This window comes from Otolemur garnettii, unplaced genomic scaffold (assembly GCF_000181295.1).
Source record: "Otolemur garnettii isolate 467f Iridium unplaced genomic scaffold, OtoGar3 scaffold00121, whole genome shotgun sequence".
Lineage (NCBI taxonomy): Eukaryota > Metazoa > Chordata > Mammalia > Primates > Galagidae > Otolemur > Otolemur garnettii.
The window spans coordinates 974330-1000067 of record NW_003852516.1 but is presented as its reverse complement, the minus strand read 5'-3'; the positions used below and the strand labels follow the sequence as shown (position 1 = coordinate 1000067).

General features: G+C 39.8%; 1 protein-coding gene and 1 pseudogene across 3 annotated transcripts in view; both read left to right on the top strand.

Moving 5' to 3' along the window:
- Positions 1–2028: 2028 nt before the first annotated feature.
- Positions 2029–2479, top strand: LOC100964491 (annotated as a pseudogene). Its single transcript, XR_001161600.2, has one exon. The product of XR_001161600.2 is annotated as a 40S ribosomal protein S15a pseudogene (transcript).
- A 16624-nt stretch (positions 2480–19103) lies between these two features.
- The window catches only part of MICU3 (mitochondrial calcium uptake family member 3), an 82214-nt gene continuing 75579 nt past the window's right edge, over positions 19104–25738 (top strand). For both annotated transcript variants that reach the window (XM_023517807.1, XM_012810024.2), the window contains exon 1: positions 19104–19503. In XM_023517807.1, coding sequence (XP_023373575.1) covers positions 19135–19503 — 369 coding nt within the window. In that variant the 5' untranslated portion in view covers positions 19104–19134. The remainder of the gene's footprint in view (positions 19504–25738) is intronic.

The following is a 25738-nucleotide window of genomic DNA, read 5'->3' as shown; positions in this document are numbered from 1 at the left end:
ACAACCTCTACTTCCACAAAATGTAGTTACAGTTTCCTGACAATATAGTCCCCCTATAGCTTTTTAGTCAGCCTATTGTCATGAATCTCTGTTTTTCCATGTAAGAAAGGAATTAATACCTTTTGATGCTGCCTCTATGTGCATTTAACTTGAGAAAAAGAAACAGAGCTGATTTATTTATTTTTTTGAGACAGAGCCTCAAGCTGTCACCCTGGGTAGAGTGCCATGGCATCACAGCTCACAGCAACCTCCAACTTCTAGGCTCAAGCAATTCTCCTGCTTCCACCTCCCAAGTAGCTGGGACTACAGGTGCCCACCACAAGTTGGCCTGGCTATTTTTTGGTTGCAGCCGTCACTGTTATTTGATGGGCCCAGGCTGGATAAGAACCTGCCAGTTCAGGTGTATGTGGCTGGTGCCTTAGCTGCTTGAGCCATAGGCCTCAAGCCAACACAGTTTATTTAAAAGTCATGACTTAGGGCCACACTTGTGGCTCAAAGGAATAGGGCACCGGCCCCGGCCAAAAGCTGCAAAAAAAATAAAAATAAAAAAGTCATGACTTACAATAAAATGAAAATACATCAGCACAACATCATTCATTATTTATAATTACAAAATGTTGGTGATGACATAAATTTCTATACATAGAAAAGTGAATAAATTAGGGTATATTCACACAATGGAGCATTAGATGGCTGGAAAAAAAGAGTAAGAAAGAGCTCTATAAACTAAAATGGAGTATTTCTGGGATATACTGTTAATTAAAAATACAAAAGTACAAAAGAGTATATATGGTGTGTTACCTTTTTTCTCTATAAAAGAAGGAAAATGGTAGACTCGTAGTTGTATATGCTTATTTTCCAATAATAAACACAAGACTTATGAACCAAAAACTATAAAGATCTTGGTGAAGTTGTTTACCAAGGGATAGATGTGAATGGAGTGGAAGGCATGGCGAGGTGACACTTCTCTGAAAACTTTTTACGGAGAAAAATCAATGTTTTACATTGTTTAAAAAGTAAAATAAACGAAGATTGGGGGAAATACAATAAATGAAGGAACAAATGAACTTAACTATATTCAAGTGAATAATGTAACCATACATTAGGTAAGTATGATAATAGGATGTTTTAATGTTTTATTTTTTTATTAATTATTTTTTATTAAATCATAACTTTGTACATTGATGCATTTATGGGGTTCAGGGTACTGCTTCAATATACAATGTCAAATGTTTACCTTGAACCAAGTAACACATCCATCACAATTATACTCATTTCTTAATAGTTTTGAAATGTACCATTGCATCATGCACATTAGGTGAGGTCCCCCCCGAATGTTCTCCCTTCTCCCAGATTCCCTCTCCCCCCCCTCCTTTTCCCTTCTACTTTATGGACTATAGTTATGTTTTGCCACTCGTATGATTGTGTAAGTGGTTATATATTGATTTAATAGGATGTTTTTAAAAGAAAGCCAAGTAACTCTCAGATTCAGCTCTTTGATGAGATAATGTAAGTCTAACAACCAAACATAACCAAATATCCAACTCCACTGAGAGGTTGCTTTCCTTGGTGGTAGGGTGAAGAGTAGTGTGATGCAGGACTGAGCAAATGTGTAACTACATTGAGGATAATGACAAGCATTTTATTATTAAAGAATAGAGTTCAAATATGGGTAGAATGAACGCTGTAGTGTGGACTTGAAATTGCATTTATCAGTGTTAACACAGCATACCTGTGTGTGTGCCTGTGTGTGTATATCTTAGCTCTGTCCATAAAAGGGCTAGAAGCAAACATGCCCTAGGGCAATGACTACACCTAAAGCCTACAGGTTGGTTTCTCAATCCAATCTACCACTACAAGGACCCAGGGAACTTTGGGGAAATGATTTATTCTAAGAGCAGGGCATTGTTTTGTGTGTGTGTGCCAGAAGACAAGGAAATATTCAAAAAATGATGAAGACATATCCAGGAGATATAAATGAAGATGAAAATAAATAAGGATGGAAACAAGATATGTATAAAACCTTTTTCTGCCATCTTTCTGTGCCACCATAATGCTGCACATGAATGTCCTGGCTGATGCTCTTAAGAGCATCAACAATGCCGAAAAGAGAGGCAAACGCCAGGTTCTTATAAGGCCTTGCTCCAAAGTCATTGTCCGGTTTCTAACTGTGATGATGAAGCATGGTTACATTGGCGAATTTGAAATCATTGATGATCACAGAGCCGGGAAAATTGTTGTGACTCTCACAGGCAGGCTAAACAAGTGTAGAGTGATCAGCCCAAGGTTTGATGTGCAACTCCAAGATTTAGAAAAATGGCAGAATAATCTGCTCCCATCCCACCAGTCTGGTTTCATTGTACTGACAACTTCAGCTGTCATCATGGACCACGAAGAAGTAAGAAGAAAACACACAGGAGGGAAAATCCTGGGACTCTTTTTCTAGGGATGTAATCCATACTGAAAAATAAAATGCCTCAGTGGGAAAAAAAAGATACATATAAAATAAAATAACAAACTTCAAGTGCAATTGCTTAAATAGGCAACCAAACAAACAAATAAAGGTGAAGGGAAACTTTTCCTTATGGTAGAATATGTGTACTAGCTAATAAATATTGAAATGATGGTGGCATTCTGCATCCATCATAGGATCATTGCTGCTCCAGACAAAATCAGCAATGCATACTAAAACTGGTGGGCACTTGTGGGTGATGAAGAAGAGTTTTTGTTGTTTGTTGTTGTTGTTGTTTGAGACAGTCTCACTTTGTCACCCTCAGTAGAGTGGTAGAGTGCCATGGTGTCATAGCTCACAGCAACCTCAAACTCTTGGGATTCAGTGATCCTCTTGCCTCAGCCTCCCAAGTTGCTGGGACATGAGCTCAGGCAATCCACCCATCTCAGCCTCCCAGTGTGCTAGGATTACAGGCATGAGCCACTATGCCCAGCCAAGAAGAGTCTTTATTATAGAGAGAAAATGATAATTTTGTACTGGGTTAATCTAGAAAGTACAAGAAAGTATTACTCTCACAAAGTAAGAGTAAACAACAATGATGGGATGGCTTGGTGCCTGTGGCTCAAGTGGCTAAGGCGCCAGCCACATACACCTAAGGTGGCAGGTTCGAATTCAGCCCGGGCCCACCAAACAACAATGATGGCTGCAACCCAAAAATAGCCATTTTGTCAGGCATTATGTCAGGCGCCTGTAGTCCCAGCTACTTGAGAGGTAGAGGCAGGAGACTCACTTGAGCCCAGGAGTTGGAGGTCACTGTGAGCTGTGATGCCACAGCACTCTACCCAGGGGCATAGCTTGAGGCTCTGTCTCAAAAAACAACAACAACAACAACAACAAGGATGGGACAAAGCAACACTTTGTGCCTCTTGAAACCCTAAGAGGGATGAAACATCACTCGTGTTCTGACGATCAAAAATGCACAACCTGGGCTAGTGGGTCATGTCTGTAATCCCAGGGCTTTGGGAAGCTAACAGAGGAGGACAGCTTGAGCCCAGGAATTCAAGGCCAACCTGGGTGACAAAGCAAGACTCTGTCTCTACAAAAAAAATTAAAAATTAGCAGATGTAGTGGCACACACCTGTAACCCTAGCTACTCAGGAGGCTGAGGCAGGATGATCCAGATAGCGTAGAAGTTCAAGGTTGTAATGAGCAATGATCAGGCCATTGCATCCCAGCCTGAACAACAGAGTAAGACCTAGTCTCTGAAATAAATAAATAAAGGTCACAGGTGGTGGTTCACACCTGTAATCCTAGCACTCTTGGAAGGCCAAGGGGAGAAGATTGCTTGAGGTCAGGAGTTTGAGACCAGCCTGAGCAAGAGAAAGAGTAAGACTTTGCCTCTACTAAAAATGAAAACGTCGCTACTAAAAAATAAAAAAAATTGGTTAGGTGTGGTGGCAAGCACCTGTAGTTCCAGCTAGTAGGGAAGCTGAGACAGGAGGGACACTGGAGCCCAAGAGTTTGAGGGTGTTGTGAGCTAGGCTGACACTACTGCACGGTAGCCTGGGCAACAGAATGAGATTCTGTTTCAGCAAATAAATGAATAAATAAATAAATACCCTGTCTTGAAATAAATAAGTAAAACAAATAGACAAAATGCGTAACCTGAATCTAATTATTAAGAAACATCAAATAAACCTCAACTGTTGGGCTATGCCTATGGCTCAGTGAGTAGGGCACCAGCCCCATATACTGTGGGTGGCGGGTTCAAACCCAGCCCCAGCCAGACTGCAACAAAAAAATAGCCAGGCATTGTAGTGAGTGCCTATAGTTCAGCTATTCAGGAGGCTGAGGCAAGAGAATTGCCTAAGCACAAGAGCTGGAGGTTGCTGTGAGCTGTGATGCCATAGCACTCTACTAATGGCCACAAAATGAGACTCTGTCTCTAAAAAAAAAAGGAAAGAAAAGAAAAAAACCTCAATTGTTTGCTTTTGAGACAGAATCTCACTTTGTTGCCCTCGGTTAGAGTGCCTGGTGTCATAGCTCACAGCAACCTCAAACTCTTGAGCTCAAGCAATCCTCTTTTCTCAGCCTTCCAAGTAGCTGAGACTGTAGGTACCTGCCCTAACACCCAGCTATTTTTAGAGACAAGGTCTCACTCTTGCTCTGGCTGGTCTTGAGCTCCTGACCTCAAGCAATCCACGTGCCTCAGCATCCCAGATTGCTAGGATTACAGGTGTGAGTCACAACACTCAGCCTATTTTAAATTAAATGTGCTTTATCCTCCCAAAGGATAATGCCACATAAGCATTAATGGAGAATTTTTATTATAATAATTCAACATTAAATAATCAATATTCAAATAAAGTGTATTTTCCAAGACCATAGAATTGCCATAATACTTTAGGTTTTTCTAAGTGGTTCTCTTCCCAATGAATCTATTCATACAATTTAGGAAGTCAGTACATTTAAACAACTCATGGATTTGTTAATGATTTCTCTCCTTAGAATTAGCTGGAAATAAAGGAAACCATGATTACAGGAATGGAGAAACAAATGTTACATCAATAATATGGATCTATTACATTCCCTTTAAAAGTCAAAAGTGAAATTATGATTGTTAAACGACCTTGAAATTTCACATCTTTCAAGCGAAGTGAAGTGATCGGAGTAACTAAAGCCTTCTTTACCCATTTCTGTCCCCTAATTAGAGGCCTCAGGTAACCGTCCTGTTTATGTGGAAATTGAGTCTAGCCCCAGGCAAAAACTGCTCAGTAGGAGTCTATCCAATCTACAGCTGGAGGAGAGGAATAAGCTTTCATCCCGATAGGGAGGAGGACTGGGAGAAGAGGAGTAGAGGGAGAAAAGGGCATTTCTTAAATTTGGGCACGAAATTTAGGAAGACATGAATTGCTTTCTGTAATGGCCTCTTTGGAGTAAGAAACATTTGCACGTGGGAGCTGAGTAATACATCCGGATAACAAGCATGATAGGTGTTAATATCAGCTGATAAGTGACGTATGGTCCATCCCCTCCTATGTGCTCTGAAGGGAGAGTAGAGAAGATGAGACAAAACCAATTACATTACTGAATGTTGAGAGTACAGTTCATACTAGTATGGTTATGAAAACAGGTCGCATTTACAAGGAGTGTGGTTGGAATGATATCCTAAGCAGAAACACACATTCACTGGAGCAGTCCACATACTAGAAGGTCAGCTCCATGTGGACAGTGCTATTTGTTGTTTGATCACTGATGTCTATCAAGCCCCTGCAACAGTGTCTGGTGTCTATTACATAACCACTAAATATCTGTGGGTTGACAGGTATGCTCCTTAAGACTTTTTCAGAAATCTAAAGCATTTACTTTGATTTCTTGAATTCATTTTTATATCTCCCCCAACTAGGGATGGAGGAATAGAACGTATATTCAAAGATGTAAACTATTCGAAAACAAGTGTATACTAAGAAAAATATCCTTTATCTTAAAAAGTAATAACCCATGGGCACAAAGTCAGAGAGAAAGGGTAGTCTGCCACAGTGGGAGAATGGCCACTGGCCTCACATGGGGCCAGCCACTAGAGGACGATGTGGTCACATACGCTGCCAGACCCTTATAGGGCCAACAGGGACCTCAACAGGTGGGAACGAATGCTGCCCAGTTTCGCTTCTCCAGCTTCTGGTCGTACTGTTGGTAAAGTCCTCCTGTCAGTCTCACTTCCAAAAATGAAAAAGAAAAACAGCCCATTGACAAATTAGTTGATCACTGGAGGAGATAAAAATCACAGGAATGTCGTGAGAATGTCAAGTCTTGATGAGGAATAAAATTCAGCTCAGCAAATGCTGTGCAGCTGTCAGGATGCAGTGAAAGTGTTGATGCTGAAAATATTTGACTTGAGCTACTCCTGAGAACAGGCTATAAGTTTCTGGCTGGCAATGAAATTGTGAGATGAGTTCAGGGACAAGGAGCTGAGTCAGGTGAAGGAAATGGCAACTGGATTCAGAGTAATTTGCTGTCATATGGAACAAAAGAGAAAATCTTGTGTGAGAACTGAATCATCTATCAAATTGTTTTTACCAGAACCTACAACAAACAGGCATAATCACGACAGCAAATAACATGTATGTGCCTTTTTAAATATAAGAAATGAAAGATTTTGCTGGCAGCTTTTTCTGATTGACTCCAGTAAACCCAGATCAACTATTATTTCAGCAAAGTTATCAATATAATAAATCATGTGTCTAATAAACCTTTACAATAGAAATTTGTTTATTTTTATTAAATGATAGCTGTGTACATTAATGTAATCATGGGGTACAGTGTGGTGTTTTCATATACAATTTGAAATATTTTCTTTTTTTTTTTTGAGATAGAGCCTCAAGCTATCCCCCTAGGTAGAGAGGGCTGTAGCATCACAGCTCACAGCAACCTCCAACTCCTGGGCTCAAGCGAGTCTCCTGCCCCAGCCTCCCAAGCAGCTGGGACCACAGGCGCCCACCACAACGCCCGCCCATTTTTTGGTTGCAGCCATCATTGTTTGGTAGGCTTGGGCTGGATTTGAACCTGTCACCTTAGGTGCATATGGCTGGCGCCCCAGCCGCTTGAGCCACAGGTGCCGAGCCACAATTTGAAATATTTTCATCAAACTAGTTAACATAGCCTTTATGTCATTTTCTTAGTTATTGTGTTAAGACATTTATATTGTACTTTTAGAAAGATTCACTTGTACCCTTGTAAGATAAACCATAGAGGTGATTATTTTTCAGGGCAATTTTATATTAGCTTAGACTAGATTATCTCTATGGTTCCCTTCAGACTAACATTTTGTGATTCTGTGTCCAAATTTCAAGATACGATGTTATAGGAAAATAAAATTCTGTAATTCTGCTTTGTACACTAACTTTTACAAGCATAGCTCTTCAGACGATTTAAATTCTTCTTTCCTTAAAAGCAGAGATTTGAAGAAGATAGGAAGGTTCTAATTATGGAACTCATATATTGATAGTTTATCAAAATAAATACGTAAATAAAATATCTTTATGTATATGAGTTTCCCACTTCTGAAGTTCTCTTAAACGTAACATTTATTTTTAGAGATCCATCTACAAATTCCCACTCCTTATTACATATACGTAATTTATAATTTTTGACGTATCCTAGTCCACTTATAGCATATGTAAACTTTCAAAATATAATATCTTTTACTAATATTGCATTTAAAATCAGCTACATGTCAATACAAATCCATGTAGTGCTCAGTTATCACCTTGAAGATCTCTGTTCCAAAGCTCTAGTTTCACATATCTGTCTAGTCACCTGTCCTAATTGGATAATTGGAGGTCACGTCAGTCCTTCATAATCATCAAAGAAAGAATAGAAGAAAATTTAATTTTGATATACAGACTGGAAATAAGAGCAGAGGAGCATTCACACCATATCCTTTTTTTTTTTTTTTTTTTTGACAGAGCCTCAAGCTGTCGCCTTGGGTAGAGTACTGTGGCATCACAGCTCACAGCAACTTCCAACTCCTGGGCTCAAGCGATTCTCCTGCCTCAGCCTCCCAAGTAGTTGGGACTACAGGCGCCCACCATAACGCCCAGCTATTTTTTGGTTGCAGCTGTCGTTGTTGTTTGGCGGGTCCCAGGCTGGATTCGAACCTGCCAGCTCAGGTGTATGTGGCTGGTGCCTTAGCTGGTTGAGCCATAGGCTCCGAGGCAACACACCATATCCTGAAATTAACTTCTTATATGTTTTTTGTTTCTGCTTTCATAAGACTTAAAATGGTGAATTGTTCTATTAGTACAACCTTCATCTCTCTCTTCTTCATTTAGTTCATTTTCAGTTTGAGAAAGCACCTGGCTTGGATAATAACCTCAACTGTGTATATGGGTTTCATGATTATTCGGTGTTCCTCCATATTTATAATTCACATTAGGGACAAACCCTTGCACCTAGGTGTTAAAGAGATCTGCTTAATATTTATATTTTGCCATAGTCAAGAGTTCAATGGTTAATTCTGGATTTTGTAGCCCATAAGGCTCTACAAGAGCATAGATTTTCATCACAGCACATGCCCTCAAACAAATTCTACACACAATAAAATCCTAATCAAACACGATTTCCTTGTACAACACTGGAAGGAGGAGAGAATGGGCTCCCTAAGTCTGAAATCATTTGTTCAAGGAGATCGATGCACCTGCATGATGAAGTCAGAGTAGCTCATTTAGTGGTTTTCTGTAAAGTCTTATCATCAAGCAAAAGGTTTGCTTCACTTCCCTTGATGTGGTGGTCTGAGGTTTACAGGTGCCTGAACACAAGAGTTGAGACTATCCTGAAAAAAAACTGCAGTCATTTTTGAAGTGCAAGAGTTTCGATATGCTTCAGCTGAGAAGGAATTTATGAACAGCCATATTTTCAGACTTCATTTTTGATCTATCTCTAGTGTTTCGGGCAAACTCATTTAACAGAAAAAGATATGACATCGTGATCTAAACACTCAGTTATTACTTTGGCTTAAGAATGAATGCCACACGTAGACAAAATGCAAATGTTAAGTATAATAAATTTAAGTAGCAGTTAGATGCATTAGATAATTGTATTGTAAACTTGAAATAGCAAAATCTTGATCGAACCTAAAAATTCCCATTAGCATAAAGCCAGACCTAGAATTATCTGGCAATGGCAGATGAAAATTGGTCTATATTGAGTATCAACTGTTGAATGCACAGCTTTTTAACTGGACCTCTGCAAACTGAGCTCAAGAATAGTCTCCACCTGTTGGGGCAGCACCTGTGGCTCAGTGAGTAGGGCGCCGGCCCCCTATACCAAGAGTGGTGGGTTCAAACTCAGCCCCGGTCAAACTGCTACAACAACAACAGAAAAAATAGCCGGGCATCATGATGGGCACCTGTAGTCCCAGCTACTTGGGAGACTGAGGCAAAAGAATTGCCCAAGCCCAAGAGTTGGAGGTGACTGTGAGCTGTCATGCCACAGCACTCTACTGAGGGCAATAAAGTGAGACTTGATTTCTACAAAATAAAAAACAAACAAACAAACAAAAGAATAGTCTCTACCTGATCTAGGTAGTCAGTTCTACCTATTCAAGAGATGATTCTTTAATTCTAAGTCTTTGGGACTCCAAATATAACTAATTGGAAACAGCAAAAATAATTCCATAGTAATATCTGCATATAGATTAATCGAAACCAATTAAGAAGCTTGGTAAGGTGAGAAGAGTTAGTAGCCTCCTCTTGATGAAGGGATGGGCAAATTCGTTTTGCCTTTTGTAGCCAAAGGAAATTCTTTTTTCTTTTTTTTATTTTTGAGACAGAGCCTCAAGCTGTCCCCCTGGGTAGAGTGCTGTGGCATCCCAGCTCACAGCAACCTCCAACTCCTGGGCTCAAGCAAGTCTCCTGCCTCCACCTCCCAAGTAGCCGGGATCACAGGCACCTGCCACAGTGCCGGGCTATTTTTTTGGTTGCAGCTGTCATTGTTGTTTGGCAGGCCTGGGCTGGATTCCAACCTGCCACCTTAGGTGTATGTGGCTGGCGCCTTAGCCACTTGAGCCACAGGCACCAAGCTCAAAGGCAAATTCTTAATCCTGATCCTTTTGGGCTTAGTCTTATGTCCTACTCATCCTACCCTCTTCTTAAGCCAAATACTGGTCTTCTAGAACTCCCAAACTCTAATGCAGTGGTTCTCAACCTTCCTAATGCCACAATGTATTTTCATTGTTAAAAAGGGGTCGCGACCCACAGGTTGAGAACCACTGCTCTAACAGACATGGTGATCTTCAAATGCCTGCCAGTGGTGGTTTGGAACCAGCTTGTGCTAACTCACTATAGGTGATTGTTAAATTTTCAGGAATTCTGAGTTTTAAACGGAGACATTATTAAAAATTAAATTAACATTAGCATGTTACAATTAGGTAATTATATTAAAATTAATGTAATTTAATGTCTTAGGTAAATATAAATATAAAAGGAAATAAGTACTAATTATTTTACTTCCCAATTATTTTACTATCACCTATTATGTCTTTTGTAGGTGGCTAGTGGAAATTCTATGTAATGATAAGCTACCATGTATCCCTTCCCAACTATGTAATCAGTAATGTCATATTGTAGCTTGAAATCACTAGAGCGAGTGTATTTACACCATGGAAATCTACAAATGCTATAATTCAAGACTCCACACCTTTTCTACCCCAGAATCAGGAGTTAATCTTTTACCAGCTCAACCTGGTACCTGCCCACAAGGCCTTCTAAGGAAAGATTTTCTCAGTTTCCAGAAACCACATCTCTATGTGACTCCACACCTTTCCCCACAGACACAGCAGATTGGCCTGAAAGTAAAAAACTAACAGAAGCAAAAAGGATCTGTAGGCCAGATCAAGCTAATGCTTTCTTTTCCGAATTTAAACTAAGATTCACAGAGACCAGTAGAATCAGTGCCCAAGTCATGTTCACTGCATTGTGTTAGATTAAATGTCCTTGAGCTCTTAGTACGTAGGTGCCTGGAGCTAACCTGGTCACCACACTTCCTAAGACCCCATAGTACCTCTTTCTCTTGACTCCATATGATTACATCTTTAAAATCTGTCTTTTTCTTGAGTTAATGCAATTACTATTCTCTTCTATGCAAGTTAATGTGCCTTTAAGTATTTAAAACTGTTTTAAATACTCTCAGTTTCTGATGATTCCAGTAAAGGAACTGTGTAAATATAGGGCAGAACATAGGCTCAAGTCCTGGTTGTTAAGTCAGAGAAAAATTCTTTAACCTGATAGCCTCCCAGGTTTCTCACCCGTAAAAATTAAAGGAGTGTACATTTTAGCGGTTGTTAAGCTCCCATATTCTACAGAGGTACTTCAGGCCCCACCGTGGGAGTTGAAAAGGAGGCTTTAAATGGACAGATTCCAGATTTTCTCCCCTTCTCAACTTGTAATTGAATCATCTCATATGTCAACTGGAGACACTCTTGCTGTTATGTACCTTGTATTTGGGGGTTTCATGTAATAGAAAAAGATATTACATGGGGACCTAAACATTAAACACTAAGTAGTCAAACGTTATTCCCTAAGCAGTCTCCTTCCCAATCCACCCAAAATTTAAAAGATTAAACATTTCCCATGCTAAGCTATCTCTTAAATTCTTTTTCCGTCTTCTGTAAGTTTACAGGGTACATACAGAATATTTACACATGTATATTACATGTGTTTAAACATTTCTTGAGTTTTTCCTTTCCAGCTGGTATTTTCATCATCTTCTCTTCCTGGAGAGTGTCAAAGATGTCAGGGTGGTCCTGCAACTCAACTTTGCCTCAATCTGACAGTCCATTCTCAGCAGGGATAGTCAGCCACTTCTTCCCGTGAATTCTGGACTTGGCCAGAGACTTTTGCTTAGCACAGTATTCTGGGTGACTAAACTAAGCAGTTGGAATTGGCAAGGGATAAAATTGGTTTGTCTCCCTGCCAAGCTTCTGTGTGTATGTGCACAGACTCACCTTATGCTGTTCTTGATTTCTCTAATGGTTTCCCCCCTTCTGCTGAGCTTTCCATCTGTTCTGAAGGCTGCCCTTCTGTTTGGTTACTTGCTCTCAGAGCAATTTCCCAATCCAACACCCAACAGCGTGGGGTTAGAGCCAGAGACAAGAGTGTGTACTGGTTGTATTAGACCTTACAACCAGATACACATTGGGTCTGTCCATATGGACTCTTCACAGGAGAAAATGCTACGAGTCAGAGAAGGTACAGCAGTAGGTTGTTTGTTTAAAATGCATTTCTGATTCATTCTACTAACTCAACTATTGCAAGAATGGAAAAACAAACGCCGCATGTACTTGATACTAATTTGGAAATAGTTGATCAACACGTATAGGCACAGAAATTTAGTAGATGGAAGGGGCGAGAAGAGTTGGGTACATTCACACCTAACTGGTACAATCCACACATTCTGGGTGGAGGGCACACTTGTAACTTTGACTTTAAATGTTCAAAAGCAAATTATGTAACCAAAACATGCATCCCCCATAAGATGCTGAAATTCTATAAAATTTTAAAAATTTTTTAATTAAACCATATTTCCCCTTGGCCTTTCCTTAGTAAATAAGGAAAATCGCTAATGAATATATCGCTAATGAATATATTTCCCCTTGGCCTTTCCTTAGTAAATAAGGAAAATTGCTAATGAATATATCCTTAGAAAATAAGGAAAATCGCTAATGAATCCCCTTGGCCTTTCCTTAGTAAATAAGGAAAATCGCTAATGAATATATCTCAGTTAAGTCTCCTTAGGCTGCATCAAGACTATATAACTTAGCTTTTAGTTTCCAATTCTTCCGATTAATTTTGTTGCTTTTAGCTGACCTCTTTTCAAGCTTTATATATTCCTTCTAAGTATACTTCATACTTCTAGGAAATTACACATTAGTATTAGAACATTAGGAAGAAAATCTACTTGTCTGACATTATATAAACTTATTATTGAAGTGTAACATACATAAAAAGAGTCTACAAATTGTAAGTGGAAAGTGCTATATTTTACAAATGTACTGTGTCATTGACACCTAGATTAAGATACAGAACATGCACAGAACTCCAGAAAGCCTCCTTCTCCCTGTTCTTCTCACTACCGTCTTCCTAGGGAAACCACTGTCCTGATGTCTAACCTTATTTACATATGTGTGTATATATGTACATGTATATATGTATATGTATGTGTATGTATATGCATGTTTATGTATAGATATGTATTTTTGCTATTGCTGTTTTTGAACTTTTTTTATTTTTATTTTTTTTGTAGACCTCAGAGTTATAGGTGTTTTTGAACTTTATGAATAGAATAATACAGCTGGTTCTTTTATGTCTGCCTTCTTGACTTAACTTTTGCTGTGAAGTTTACCCAGTATGATTGCATGTATGGCAATTCAGTAATTTTCTTTACCTTTACTTTATAAAATTCAATTTTTTATCCAGGCCATAGTTGATGAATATATGAATAGTTTCTATTTGTTGCCAATTACAAATGGGGCTCCTATGAATATTCCTCTGTATGTCTTTTAGAGGATCTAAGAACTCATTTCTGTTGAGTATTTCACCTATCAGTGAAATTGATGAGACAGAAAGTGTGCCCGGTTCAGCTCTAGTATATACTGCCAAAAGTTTAGAAGGATTGTATCATTTATTTTGCTGCCCTAGTTGGTCATTATGTTACTCTGAGAGTATTCTTCACCAAAAAACATCCTTTGATGGGCATAGAAGCTTTAATCATGATCAGACATGAAAACAGAATATGATGATTAAGGAAGAGCTTTTCAAATGGAGGCTTTGGTTGTAGCAAGTTTGAGATGCTATTTCTTGTTTCCCAAATGCATAAGATAAGAAGTCCCTGCCACCAAATGGAGGACAAAAACAGAAGGGATTGGGGGTTTGGGGGACCTAAACAACGGGAATTAAACAGTGAGAAAGTATCAGCAAAGACCTTGGAAATTACATAACAGACTGGGTAGATGTTGGTTAAAGTGTTCCTGATCTTGAAGGTACAAGAGCTTGGTTACAACTCACAACTTGGTTATTGACGCCAGTGAGATATGTCAGAACAAAAAGGGAGGTGGCCAGTTAAATCACTGACCTTTGGCTGTGGATCATGCTGGATTTCCCTCCTAGGAGCGGAATAACAGAGTGCGATGGTGGAAACCTGTTGCACTAAGGCTCTACCTAGGGGTCCTCAAACTTTTTAAACAGGGAGCCAGTTCACTGTCCCTCAGACCACTGGAAGGCCAGACTGCAGGCCCCGGGACGAGGTGGCTGCTAAGTAGGACAGGCAGCGGCAGCAAAAACACAGGCAGGCCAGATAAATGTCCTAGGTGGGCTGCATGTGGCCCGCGGGCCGTGGTTTGAGGACGCCTGCTAGTCCAATAGTACCTAACCACATAATATGTAATAGCATAGCCTCAGCACTAGAATCTTCAAATCACAGAATTTGTTCTTTAATTTACTCTTCTCTACAGACACACTCCCTTCCTGACCCTTTCTCACCAACCCCTTGCTCTCTGCTTTGATCTCCCACTTGTGTTGGTTGCATTTCGAGACATGCTGCTTGGTTTATCAGCTCCTTTAATGTTTGATGAGCCACCATATTTCCTCGTCTCTTGATTCGCTTTCCTATCTTGTTCTCCACCCTCCCCTCTAAAAAGATTAATCAATTCCTTTCAGTTAATAAATATGATTGAAGTTCTACTACGTGCCAGGAGATATGTGTCCTGGATTCTTGTAGTTTACACACAGCTTAGCTTTGGCTAAGGGAAAGGGAATGGTATACATGGCATTGTCTTTGGGAGTGGGAGTTAGTCACAGTAGAAAACAGACTCTGGATGCCTTGAGGAACTTGGTTTCCACAGCCCAGGATCTGACTGCTGGGGAATTAAGTTCCAGACTCCTGATGGCCAGCACTCTGAAGACAAAAGAGCAAGAAAGGGCTGTAAGGCCAGGGAACACGACTTCCCCAGCATTTTTCTCCTTAGATTTTGCTCATTGTTCCCTAAGGAATATAGCACCAAAGGTCAAGGACAATGATTATGACAACTTTCTAGAGAGAAAAAGATTATTGCAGCTTTGCTCTTTGACTAGTAGAATCCCCCAGTCAGAATCGAGTGGAACTGGGGCTGGGGCTGGGGTTTATGTTCCCCGATACAGGATATCGTACCTATCTGCCCATCTTCAACTCATCAAGAATCTGGATGCAACTCAGAGTGAGAAAAATAAGGGGAGAAGCATTATTTTAAGAGGTTTCATTAACCAAGACATTTCTGGCTATTACATTTTCAAAATTTAAAATTCACTAATATATTGCCATTTAAAAAATATTAAAAGTTTAAAATAATTAGGTCAAAGAACAGAAATTTAAGTTGAAAGAAAAGGCAATCAGAAGCCAATTGTAGATTTGGAGAAGAGAAATGGTACGTGAAGATGCTATAATGTTTCTAAATGTGGTTTACTGATATGCTTGGGGCATTTTGGTTAATTAGAACCATGGGTTCAAAAGGTGATCAGCTATTCAACTCCATTATGTTACAGGAAATTGTGGCCCCCAAAGCATTATAATGACGATGTAGCAAAACCAAAAGTAGATCCACGTTTCTTGATAAATTAGAATTTATCAGCTATCAGTGAGATATACACTTTCCTAAAAAATACCTTTTTGGCTTAATCTCCACTGTTGAAACATTTTTTAATGTTTCAGAACACTTCTTATGCTAGGAAACATAAATAAATTTCTTTCAAGGTGTGGAATAAGGGCCTTTTTTTTTTGGATATTAATAATGCTCAGTACAATTGACTCAGTAAAAGATGAAGGAAACCGGGCTGAATCTATATTGATCCAATAACATTATCTGAAATTTTTAAATATCATGTTTTGTTTTTATAATGAATATTAAAAATCACGTCACAAGCTGGAACATATCCTACTTACTAAAGTATCTCAAGAATGGAAGAAAAAATATCCAATGTACTCAGTACTATTATGAAACCAATTTACAATCACTCACACTTTCGTATGAAGAATACATCACAACTATGGCCCAAGATGAAGGAGGGAGGAAGAAAGTCAGATTGAGGGAGGGTGAATGGTGGGATCACACCTATGGTGCATAATGCAAGGGCACATGTCGGATCTATGAGTACAGAGTATAAAGGTCTTAACACAATAACTAAGTAAACGAGATGAGGTATATATTAACTAGTGTGATGTAAGTGTTCCTAATTCTATATGAAATCAGTACCTTGAACCACATATGCATTAATGTGTCTATGTGTTTATGATTTAATAAAAAAAAATCACATAACAGAGGAATTTGGTTCATGGTATAGCTATAGTTATAGAACATCAAATACAACAAAGAGCATAATAATTACTTTTAAGGAAATTTGGCTTTTAGAGGGAAAGTACTGTGGCAAGTTATTATTAGAATAACTTTTGCGCACAGAGAGTCATTTTTTCTAAAGCTCTCTGCAAACTATACAAACTTAAACCTAGCATCTTCTCACAGAACTTAGCTTCTATCAGAGCTATAAATATTGTTTGCCAAAGCTGTATAAAACTTACTAAAACTAGAGAAATTAGATAGACAATAGACAGATATAAACGTATATGTGCATGTATATGTGTATATACTATATTTGAAGTCACCTTAGAGAATTTTTGTCATCTTTCTCATTTGTAACATGATATTATTTGTATTAACTCCCCAATCTTTTTAGCACTACCCAGCTTTTAACAGGCAACTAAAAAAAAAATTATCAGTCTGTCCAAGAATTCTGGCATCCAGATAGATGAAAATTGACGAGAAAATCAGGGAATTATGTTAAGTACACGATGCCTGAACAACTGTGATATATATAAATACATATCCAGAAAATATGTGTTTTGGAAAAACTAATTTTTTTCAGAATTCAGAGAAGGCAGAAAACTTGGTGGTAAAGAAATGAGATACCATTGAGTCTTCCTTATGCCTGATGACATAAAACAGGTGGGCCGAAGGAGAAGAGAAGTCCAGATGTGATATCCTAAAATAGATAACGGTTTGTTCATGTTAGAGAAGATTTTTCTTTTCACTTCTTTTAGTAGCTTCAAGAAAGCAAAATTCGGCTCGGCGCCTGTGGCTCAAGTGGCTAAGGCACCAGCCACATACACCTAAGGTGGCAGGTTTGAATCCAGCCCAGGTCGCCAAACACTAATGACGGCTGCAACCAAAAAAATGGCCAGGCGTTGTGGCGGCGCCTGTGGTCCCAGCTACTTGGGAGGTAGAGGCAGGAGACTCACTTGAGCCCAGGAGTTGGAGGTTGCTGTGAGCTGTGATGCCACAGCACTTTACCCAGTCGGACAGCTTGAGACTCTGTCTCAAAAAAAAAAAAAGAAAGAAAGCAAAATTCATTAATGTATAAGATATAATGTGGTGTATCTGATACATTACTTACAGGCCAAGGGTTAGTGTGGAATAGAAAGCACAAGAACTGCTCCAGAGAACCTCATTTTTATTATCTTTGGAAGCCCTTAGTCTTTATTAACAAATTGTGGTATATGTACACCATGGAATACTATGCAGCCATAAAAAGATGGCGACTTCACATCTTTTATGTTTACCTGGATGGAGCTGGAACATATTCTTCTTAGCAAAGTATCTCAAGAATGGAAAAAAAAGTATCCAATGTACTCAATACTACTATGAAATCAATATATAACCATCTATACACTCATATGAATGGTAAAACATAACTATGGTCCAGAAAGTAGAAGGGAAGAGGAGAGAGAGGGGAGTAGGAATATGGGAGGAGGGAGAGTATTTGGGGGGACTTTACCTAATGTGTATGATACAAAACCATTAAGAAATGAGTATTTAAGTGTGAAAAAAAAAAAAGAAAGAAAGCCCTTAGTCTTTAGAAGAATCGCTCAGAATCAGCGAGGCGCCCATAGGTCAGTGGTTTGGGTGCTGGCCACATGCTCTGGGGCCGCTGGGTTCGAACCCAGCCCTGGCCTGCTAAACAACAACAACAAAAAATAGCCAGGGGTTGTGGCGGGTGCCTGTAGTCCCAGCTACTCAGGAAGCTGAGACAAGAGAATCGCTTAAGCCCAAGGTTGAGGTTGCTGTGAGCTGTGACGCCACTACCGAAGGTGACAAGGTGAGTCTCGGTCTCAAAGGAAAAACAAAATCTCCAGAATCTACGTATCTAAACCTCTTGTTGCTGCAGCCCAATTGAGAGACTATTGGATTTGATGTCTACAAGACCCACAGTATTTTAGGGGCTCCTAGCGGCATTCCATAGTATGAAAACTAAAACTAGCATAACTGGAAAACTGATCATGTCACATACACCTCCTCATAGAAGAAAAAGTAAAGCAAAAACAAAAATAAAGATGACACAGTACACTATTTACTTTATATTAATACCAACAGACTCTCCCAAATGCGAGGGTACCTTTTAAGATTTTGTCTTTATTCAGAGTTTTTTTAAACCATTAGCTTCCTGTATCCTTGCTTAAGACATTATATGTTGAATTAAGTGTCCACAGGTATGCAAATATACCTCAAAAATATAGAAAGTAGCTAAAAAGATAGTATTAGCCTCCTCCCATCAGAAGTCCACACGCTGTCCTTGTTCAGTCAAGGGCAATCTATACTTTCATTTGCAATCTTTACGACTTGGACCAAATCAGTATACCCCATTTTTACTGTACATGTGAAACTACACTTGGAAATTACTGACGACGACCTGGAGGATAGTTAGGGAATGTCTCTTTCCTAAAGGGGCGCTGTGATCAGTGCTCTGAGACCCACTCAACAAGCAGAGGCTGGGGACCAAGCGAGCGGAGGGGCGCGCGGACACCCCGTCCCACGAGGATTCTGCAGAGTCCCGCTGACCCAGCTGTCCCCTGCGGCGCTGGGCTCCCGCGCAGCCAGGTGCCGGCGCGGTTATTTATGAGGGCGGCGGGGTGCAGGAATCCGCTGCCTCCTCCAAGGCCAAGCCCCGGTTCCCCAAGCTAAAGGCTGTCCCCAGGCCTCGCGCTCGCAGCGGCCGCTCCGGTACAGCGGCGAAGCCGCCCGCTCCGACATCTCGCGAGGTTTCGGCTCCCCCTCCGCCCCCACCGCCCGCCCCCTCCCGGCTGAGGCGCGGGCGGCTCCCGCTATGGCTGCGCTGCGGAGGCTCCTGTGGCCACCGCCTCGGCTGTCCGCTCCCCAGCCCTTCCTTGGGCCGTGGGGGCGGCCTGCGGGGACAGCCCCGGCCCTACCTGGGAGGCCCTTCTGCTGCCGAGAGGATGACGAGGGGGCTGTGGCCGAGGCGGCTTGGAGGCGGCGGCGGCGCTGGGGCGAGCTGAGCATCGCGGCGGCGGCCGGCGGGGGTCTCGTCGGCCTCTTGTGCTACCAGCTGTACGGGGAGCCCAGGACCGAGCCACCTGCGCCCGGACGTCCCTCCGAGAGCGCGGCCGCAGAGCCCGAGGACCCACCCCGCGGCCGGGGGCTGCTGCCCATCCCGGTCGCCGCTGCCAAGGAGACGGTATGTGCGCGAGCGCGTGCGCGCGCCGGGGCCGGCCCGCAGGTGACGCCCCGGGGTCGGGTGACCAGGTGCTCCACCTGCGCCCGGGGAGGGCTAGCGGGACAGCCGCGCGGGGTGCGCCCGAGACTGTGGGCCACCGTGACACTGGACATTGGCGTTTGTGGAGACGCTGTTAGCTCTGAGGCCGCGTCTGGGGAACCTCCTGTGAGCGACATTGAGACCTCCTAGGCCAGACAGCCACGAGTTGGGAAGACGTAGGTGATGTTGTCATTGAAACACGAGGACTTTAAAGGTAGCTGCAGCCGCCACCTATCAACATAAACTCCAGACTAATACTTTCCCCCTTCAAGAAAACAAAAACAAACTCAGCAATGAAGGTCATGACTGGCAGAAAGTGGAAGGCTGCATGCGTGGGAAAAGGGAACCTCCAGACTGGGCTGTGTGACTGCAAATGACCCAGCAGGTCCAGGGCAGTAGGATGCATTTCGAAGCAGTGGTCTCAGGTCTCAAAAGTCATTGCGTTAGTTTATTGACATTTATTAGCCCCAGGAGAGAGGAAATGTTAAATCTGTGTAGCCTGCTACAGAAGGAGTGGAAATGTTATTAGACTGGAAAAGAAAAACGTCATTTATTCGAAAGGAGTGTACATATTTCCCTTTTTTCCCTCTCCGAGCACTAAAGCCAGAGTCCCTTAAGTAGATGCAGTGAAGCAGAAGAAAGTAGGAGACTGTGAATGAAAGTAACTCCTGCAGAGTAAAATGACATGAAAATGTTCATAGTTAATAACATAAGGTATAGGTCCAGACAAGTGTAAGGTAAGAGTAAAGAAAGGAGCATAATATTTTTGTCATATTAGTCTATCTAAAAGTCTTATAAAAGAATAGGAAAATTGTCTAGGGAAGTTTTCCTTGTTGAGAATGAAAGAGTGTGAAAGGCTTAGAAGAATGTAATTTAGGAAAGAGACAGTGGTGTTCTTTTTAACTTTGGTGAAATGTATATAGCCTTTCTTCTTTAGAAGTTGTCAATGCATTTAGATTAGGGACTTAATGGACGGTCTAGCAGCAAATCACAAGCAAACAACGTAATGCACTTTTATTCAATAAATATTTAAATTACTAAGAAATACCTCTTCACTTCAACCCTCTCCCGTCCTAATACCCCCCTCCCACCATTCACACACTTTTTTGTGGCTTGGGAAGCAGAATAGCATTAGAGTTGTGCTCTGATTAACCCAATCAGAACTTTTAATCAATCTTTTTCTGGAACTGCTATTACTGTGGTGTTGAATCTCCTGCCAGATCTCAGTCTAGTTCTAATCTTTCTTATACTCCAGTTTTTAATATCTTTTTGTCTGTTTATTTGTTTTTAGGGGAGGTGTCTTAAACTTTATCTTCCAACCCTCCTCCTGAATTTTATATTTCAGCTATCCTAGTTTTTTATTTCCATCTATTTTCTGTTCTCTGATGTTCATGCATTACATGTATTACATGTGGTTTCATGGCTGCTATATTTTCTCTTTTTGTTATAAGGATATAAATTATAGTTCTGTTTTGTTTTCTGCCCTGTGTCTTACCAGTTCTTTTTTATTTCTGTTTGATTTTATAAGCTCTTAACTTTCATTTTGGAAGTTTCCTCACACATGTATGGTTGTTGCCTATCTATTATTTCAGAACCACTTAGAATATCTTTGTACGTGAACATGACTTTTCATTTGGTGGTCTGGGCTTATTGTAATAGCATCCAAATGTCAGTATTTTATAATTCTTTTTCCCTGGTACTACTGAGTGTCTCCGAAGACTAGGAGCAGTGGAAGGGGCAGTAATCTGGTGTAAGCACATATGTGCACATATGTGAAGAACATTGGTGTTGGGTGAGTAGGTAATGATGTGCTTACATGTTAGTCAATCCTCTGTTTTTAGCCCCACCACTCCCTCTGCCTCCACAGCTCCTTGTGTTCCCAAGGCCTTGTCCTTTCTGGGGTTCCATACAGCAAATAGCTTCCTTCCATTTGGCCGTCTTCTCCACAGCACCCAGGTTCTGCCTCTGCTCCCTTTAGTCAGTTATCACTCCTCCCTCTCTTCAATTTTATAAAAAATGTACCAATTTTCTTGAGTGTTTTAGTCTCCTATCCTTTTCTCTTTCTTAGTCCTATGTATGTATGCCCTTTTATGTTACTTTACTGTGATTTTAGCATGGTTAGGGGAGGAAGGGGTTGAAAGAGACTCCAAGGGTCAGTCTGCCATATTTAAGAAATATTATTTTAAAGCTATGATACTGCTTTATTTTTGATTCTCCTGAAGTGACAGAAATGATTTATTTTGGTGTTTAAAACTATGGCTAAGAACTTATGATTTATTAAGTGCCTTTTAAGTATCATATTATGCTGAACAAAACTGTCATATAAATTAATCAGTACATGTTGTAAGAATAATTTAACTGGTAGGCGTGAACAGAAATAATTTATAGGAATATGGTTCCATTACCATATTCTTGAAGTTTTTCTCTTAAAGACATTGACTCTTCCGAAGGACTTCTCTGACTCCACAGATTTGTTAAAATATTCCCCCATATCTAGCCAGACAGATAATGACTTTTTTGTAATAATTTGTTCATTGGTTGTCTTCTCTGCTTGTCTTAGCCTTGTAAGGAGAGGCCCTGTGTTGGTCTTGGTAACTTTTATATTTTCATTGCCTAGTATGGAGTTTAGCCCAGTAGACACAATAAATATGTGTTAATTAAATAAGTCCATGTTAAATATCTATATGGGATATAGATATACTGTGAAGATTAATGGTTAATATTTTGTTCAGCTAGAGTAGTTATTTAAAACATTAGAATTGGGAAGACTTTAGTCAAGATCAAAATTCCAGGCTTTGGCAGGTCAGATCATGTGAACTGTATTTATTTAAATTGTGCAAGTTTGCCTTGCCAAAAATTTTCAGTGAACTATGGCTTTTGAGTTTTAGTCTTACAGCACTTGTATTTATTAGTGGCAAAAATTTTTGTTGTAGAACTGCTTTTTTGTTTCCAGCTCATAAAACACTCTATTAGATTAGTTAGCATACTTCAGTATTTTGCTTATTATACAGAATACATGACCTATTTTAAGATTTGTTCGTTTTAAGATCCTTCAACTTAATATAGTTGTGCTCTGGAGTGGAAAACAAGTTAGAAAAGTAAAAGTCACACATCCCTCACTTTCAATCAAAACCTAAAAGTATTTAAGCTTAGTGAGGAAGGCAGGTCAAAAGCCGAGAGAAGCCAAAGCCTGGCTTCTTGCTCCAAACAATTAACCAAGTTGTGAATGCAAGGGAAAATTTTTGAAGGAAATTAAAAGTGCTGCTCTCTGAACATACATGAAGGCAAAACAGGCTTATTGCCATGGAGAGAAAGTTTTAGTGGTCTGGGCAGAAGAGCAAACCAGCTACAACATTCCCTTAATACAAAGCCTAATCCAGAGCAAGGCCTTGACTCTCTTCAATTCTGTGAAGGCTGAGAGAGGTGAGGAAGCTGCACAAGAAAAGTGTGATGCTAACAGAGGTTGGTTCACAAGATTTAAGGAAAGAAGCAATATCCATAACATAAAAGTGCAAGGCAAGCAGGAAGTACCAACGTAGAAGCTGCAGCAAATGAGCCTGTAGCTGTGAAGATTGGGGAAGGTGACCACATTAAACAGGAGATCTTCAGGGCAGACAAAACAGTCTTTTATGGGAAAAAGATGCCATCTAGGACTTTCTTTGCTAGAGAGGGCAAGTCAATGCCTGGCTTTAAAGTTTCAAAGGACAAGCTGATACTTTTGTTAGGGCTAACATAACTGGTGACTTTAAGTTGAAGCCAGTGCTCACTGACCATTTTAAGAACCCTAAGGTCCTTCAGAATTGTATTAAATTTACTCTGCCTAAGCTTTATAAGTAGAACAACAAAGCCTAGATGACAGCACATCTATAGACAGCACAGTTTACTGAATATTTCAAGCCCACTGTTGAGACCTACTACTGAGGAAAAAAAAAAAAGATTCCTTTCAAAATATTACTGCTCATTGACAATGTCCCTGGTCACCCAAGGGCTCCATCTCTTAATGGAGATGGACAAGGAGATAATGTTGCTCTCTTGTGTGCCAACATGCATTCGTTTTGTAGCACGTGGATCAAGGCATAATTTTGACCTTCGACTTTGTATGTATGTTCTGCAAACATTGTAGAAATGTATGTACCTTTTGTCTGGATGTCTATGAAAGCTAGTTTATGACAGTTTGTGGATACCCTTTCATGCAAATTCTTACATGAAATTAAATAATATAATTTCTTATTATTTAAGAAATTTATAAGGCTATAGCTGTCATAAATTGTGATTCCTCTGATGGATCTGAGCAAAGTAAATTGAAGACCTTTTGGAAAGGAATCACCATTTTAGATGACATTAGGAACATTTGTGACTCATGGGAGAGCGTCAAAATATCAGCATTAACAGAAGTTTGGAAGAAGTTGATTCAAACCTTCATGAATGACTTTGAGGGATTCAAGACTTCAATAGAGGAAGTAATTGCAAAATGTGGTACCAATAGGGAGAGAATGAGAATTAGACGGGGAGCCTGAAAATGTGACTGGATTGCTTTGCTCTCACGGTAAAACTGGAATGGATGAGGAATTGCATCTTATGGATAAACAAAGAAAAATGTTTTCTTGAGATGGAAATCTACTCCTGGTGAAGATGCTGTGAAAATTGTTGAAATGACAACAAAGGGATTTAGAATATTACATAAGCTTAATTGTAAAGCAGCAGCAGGGTTTGAGAAGATTGACTCCAGTTTTGAAAGAAATTCTACTTTGGGTAAAATGCCATCAAAAACAGCCCTACATGCTATAGAGAAATCTTTCATGAAAGGAAGAATCAATCAATGGGGCACATGGCTTTGTTATTTTAAGAAATTGCCATAGCCACTCTGATCTTCAGCACCCAGTACCCTAATCAGTCTGCAGCCATCAACATGTAGGCAAGACCCTCCACCAGCAAAAAGTTATACAACTTGCTGAACACTCAGATGTTTGTTAGTTTTTTTTTTAACGATGAAGTATTTTTTAATTAAGGTATGTACTACTTTTTAGAAATAATGTTAGTCCACTATAGTATAATGTAAAGATAACTTATATGCACTGGGAAGCCAAAACATTTGTATGACTTGTTTTATTGCAATATTTGCTTTCTTGTGGTGGTCTGGAACTGAAGCTGCAATATCTCCAAGGTAAGCCTAAAAATGGAGAACAGTCATAATTTTGTATAGTGAGGCAGTTCACACAAATGTGAAATTGAAGATATGTTAATTCTGTGTAAAATAACATTGTATAGGAAGTTCAACTAGGCCAGCGGTTCTCAACCTGTGGGTCGCAACCCACAGGAACTGTATTAAAGGGTAGAGGTATTAGGAAGGTTGAGAAACCACTGAACTAAGCAATCCTCTATTTTGGTTTCTTCAGTCGTGACAATTCACCAGATTCTACCTGCACTCCTGCATGGCCTTACCATGCAGAGGGCTCAGAAGCAATGATTTGTGTATAGATTATTTTGCCCTAAGTAATTCACAGGGTAAAATTTGGAAAAAATTCACAGGTAAAATTTGGAAAAAATTCCTTTTTCTGGTTATACCAAACCTGGAGTTGTAGAAATGTATGCACATTTTATCTGGATGTCTATGAAAGCTAGTTTATGACGGTTTGTGGATACCCTTTCATGCAAATTCTTACTGGGAATCGGCACATGAAACTATCATAATCTTGAACTTGAATTTTTTTAAGAAGCCCCATCTGTAATTCTCTTCCAAAACTTGCAATTTTTCAAATATGTATAGCAATGAGCTTGAATGAACATATATAACATTTTTTTTCCTTTATGTTATCTTATCTGCACCATAAAGATATACAAACATTGAATTGTATTTTGAATTTGAATTCAGGTATATTTTTGTTTCATGTTTCAGTTTAATGTGACTTTCTAATTGATTTTCACATATAATTTTGCTTATATAATTTGGAGTTGGATTGGTTATGAGTACTGAATAAAATGTAGCTGCCTTCTTATAAATTTAATATAATCTCTAATAATTTTTGAAAAGTGAATGTCATTTTCTACTTAAAGATAAAAGAAGATATATGAGATTATTGAAATAATTATATTAACTCTAAATTTTTTTATTGTGTATATTTTTGTGGTACAAGGTAATATTTTGATGTAAATATAT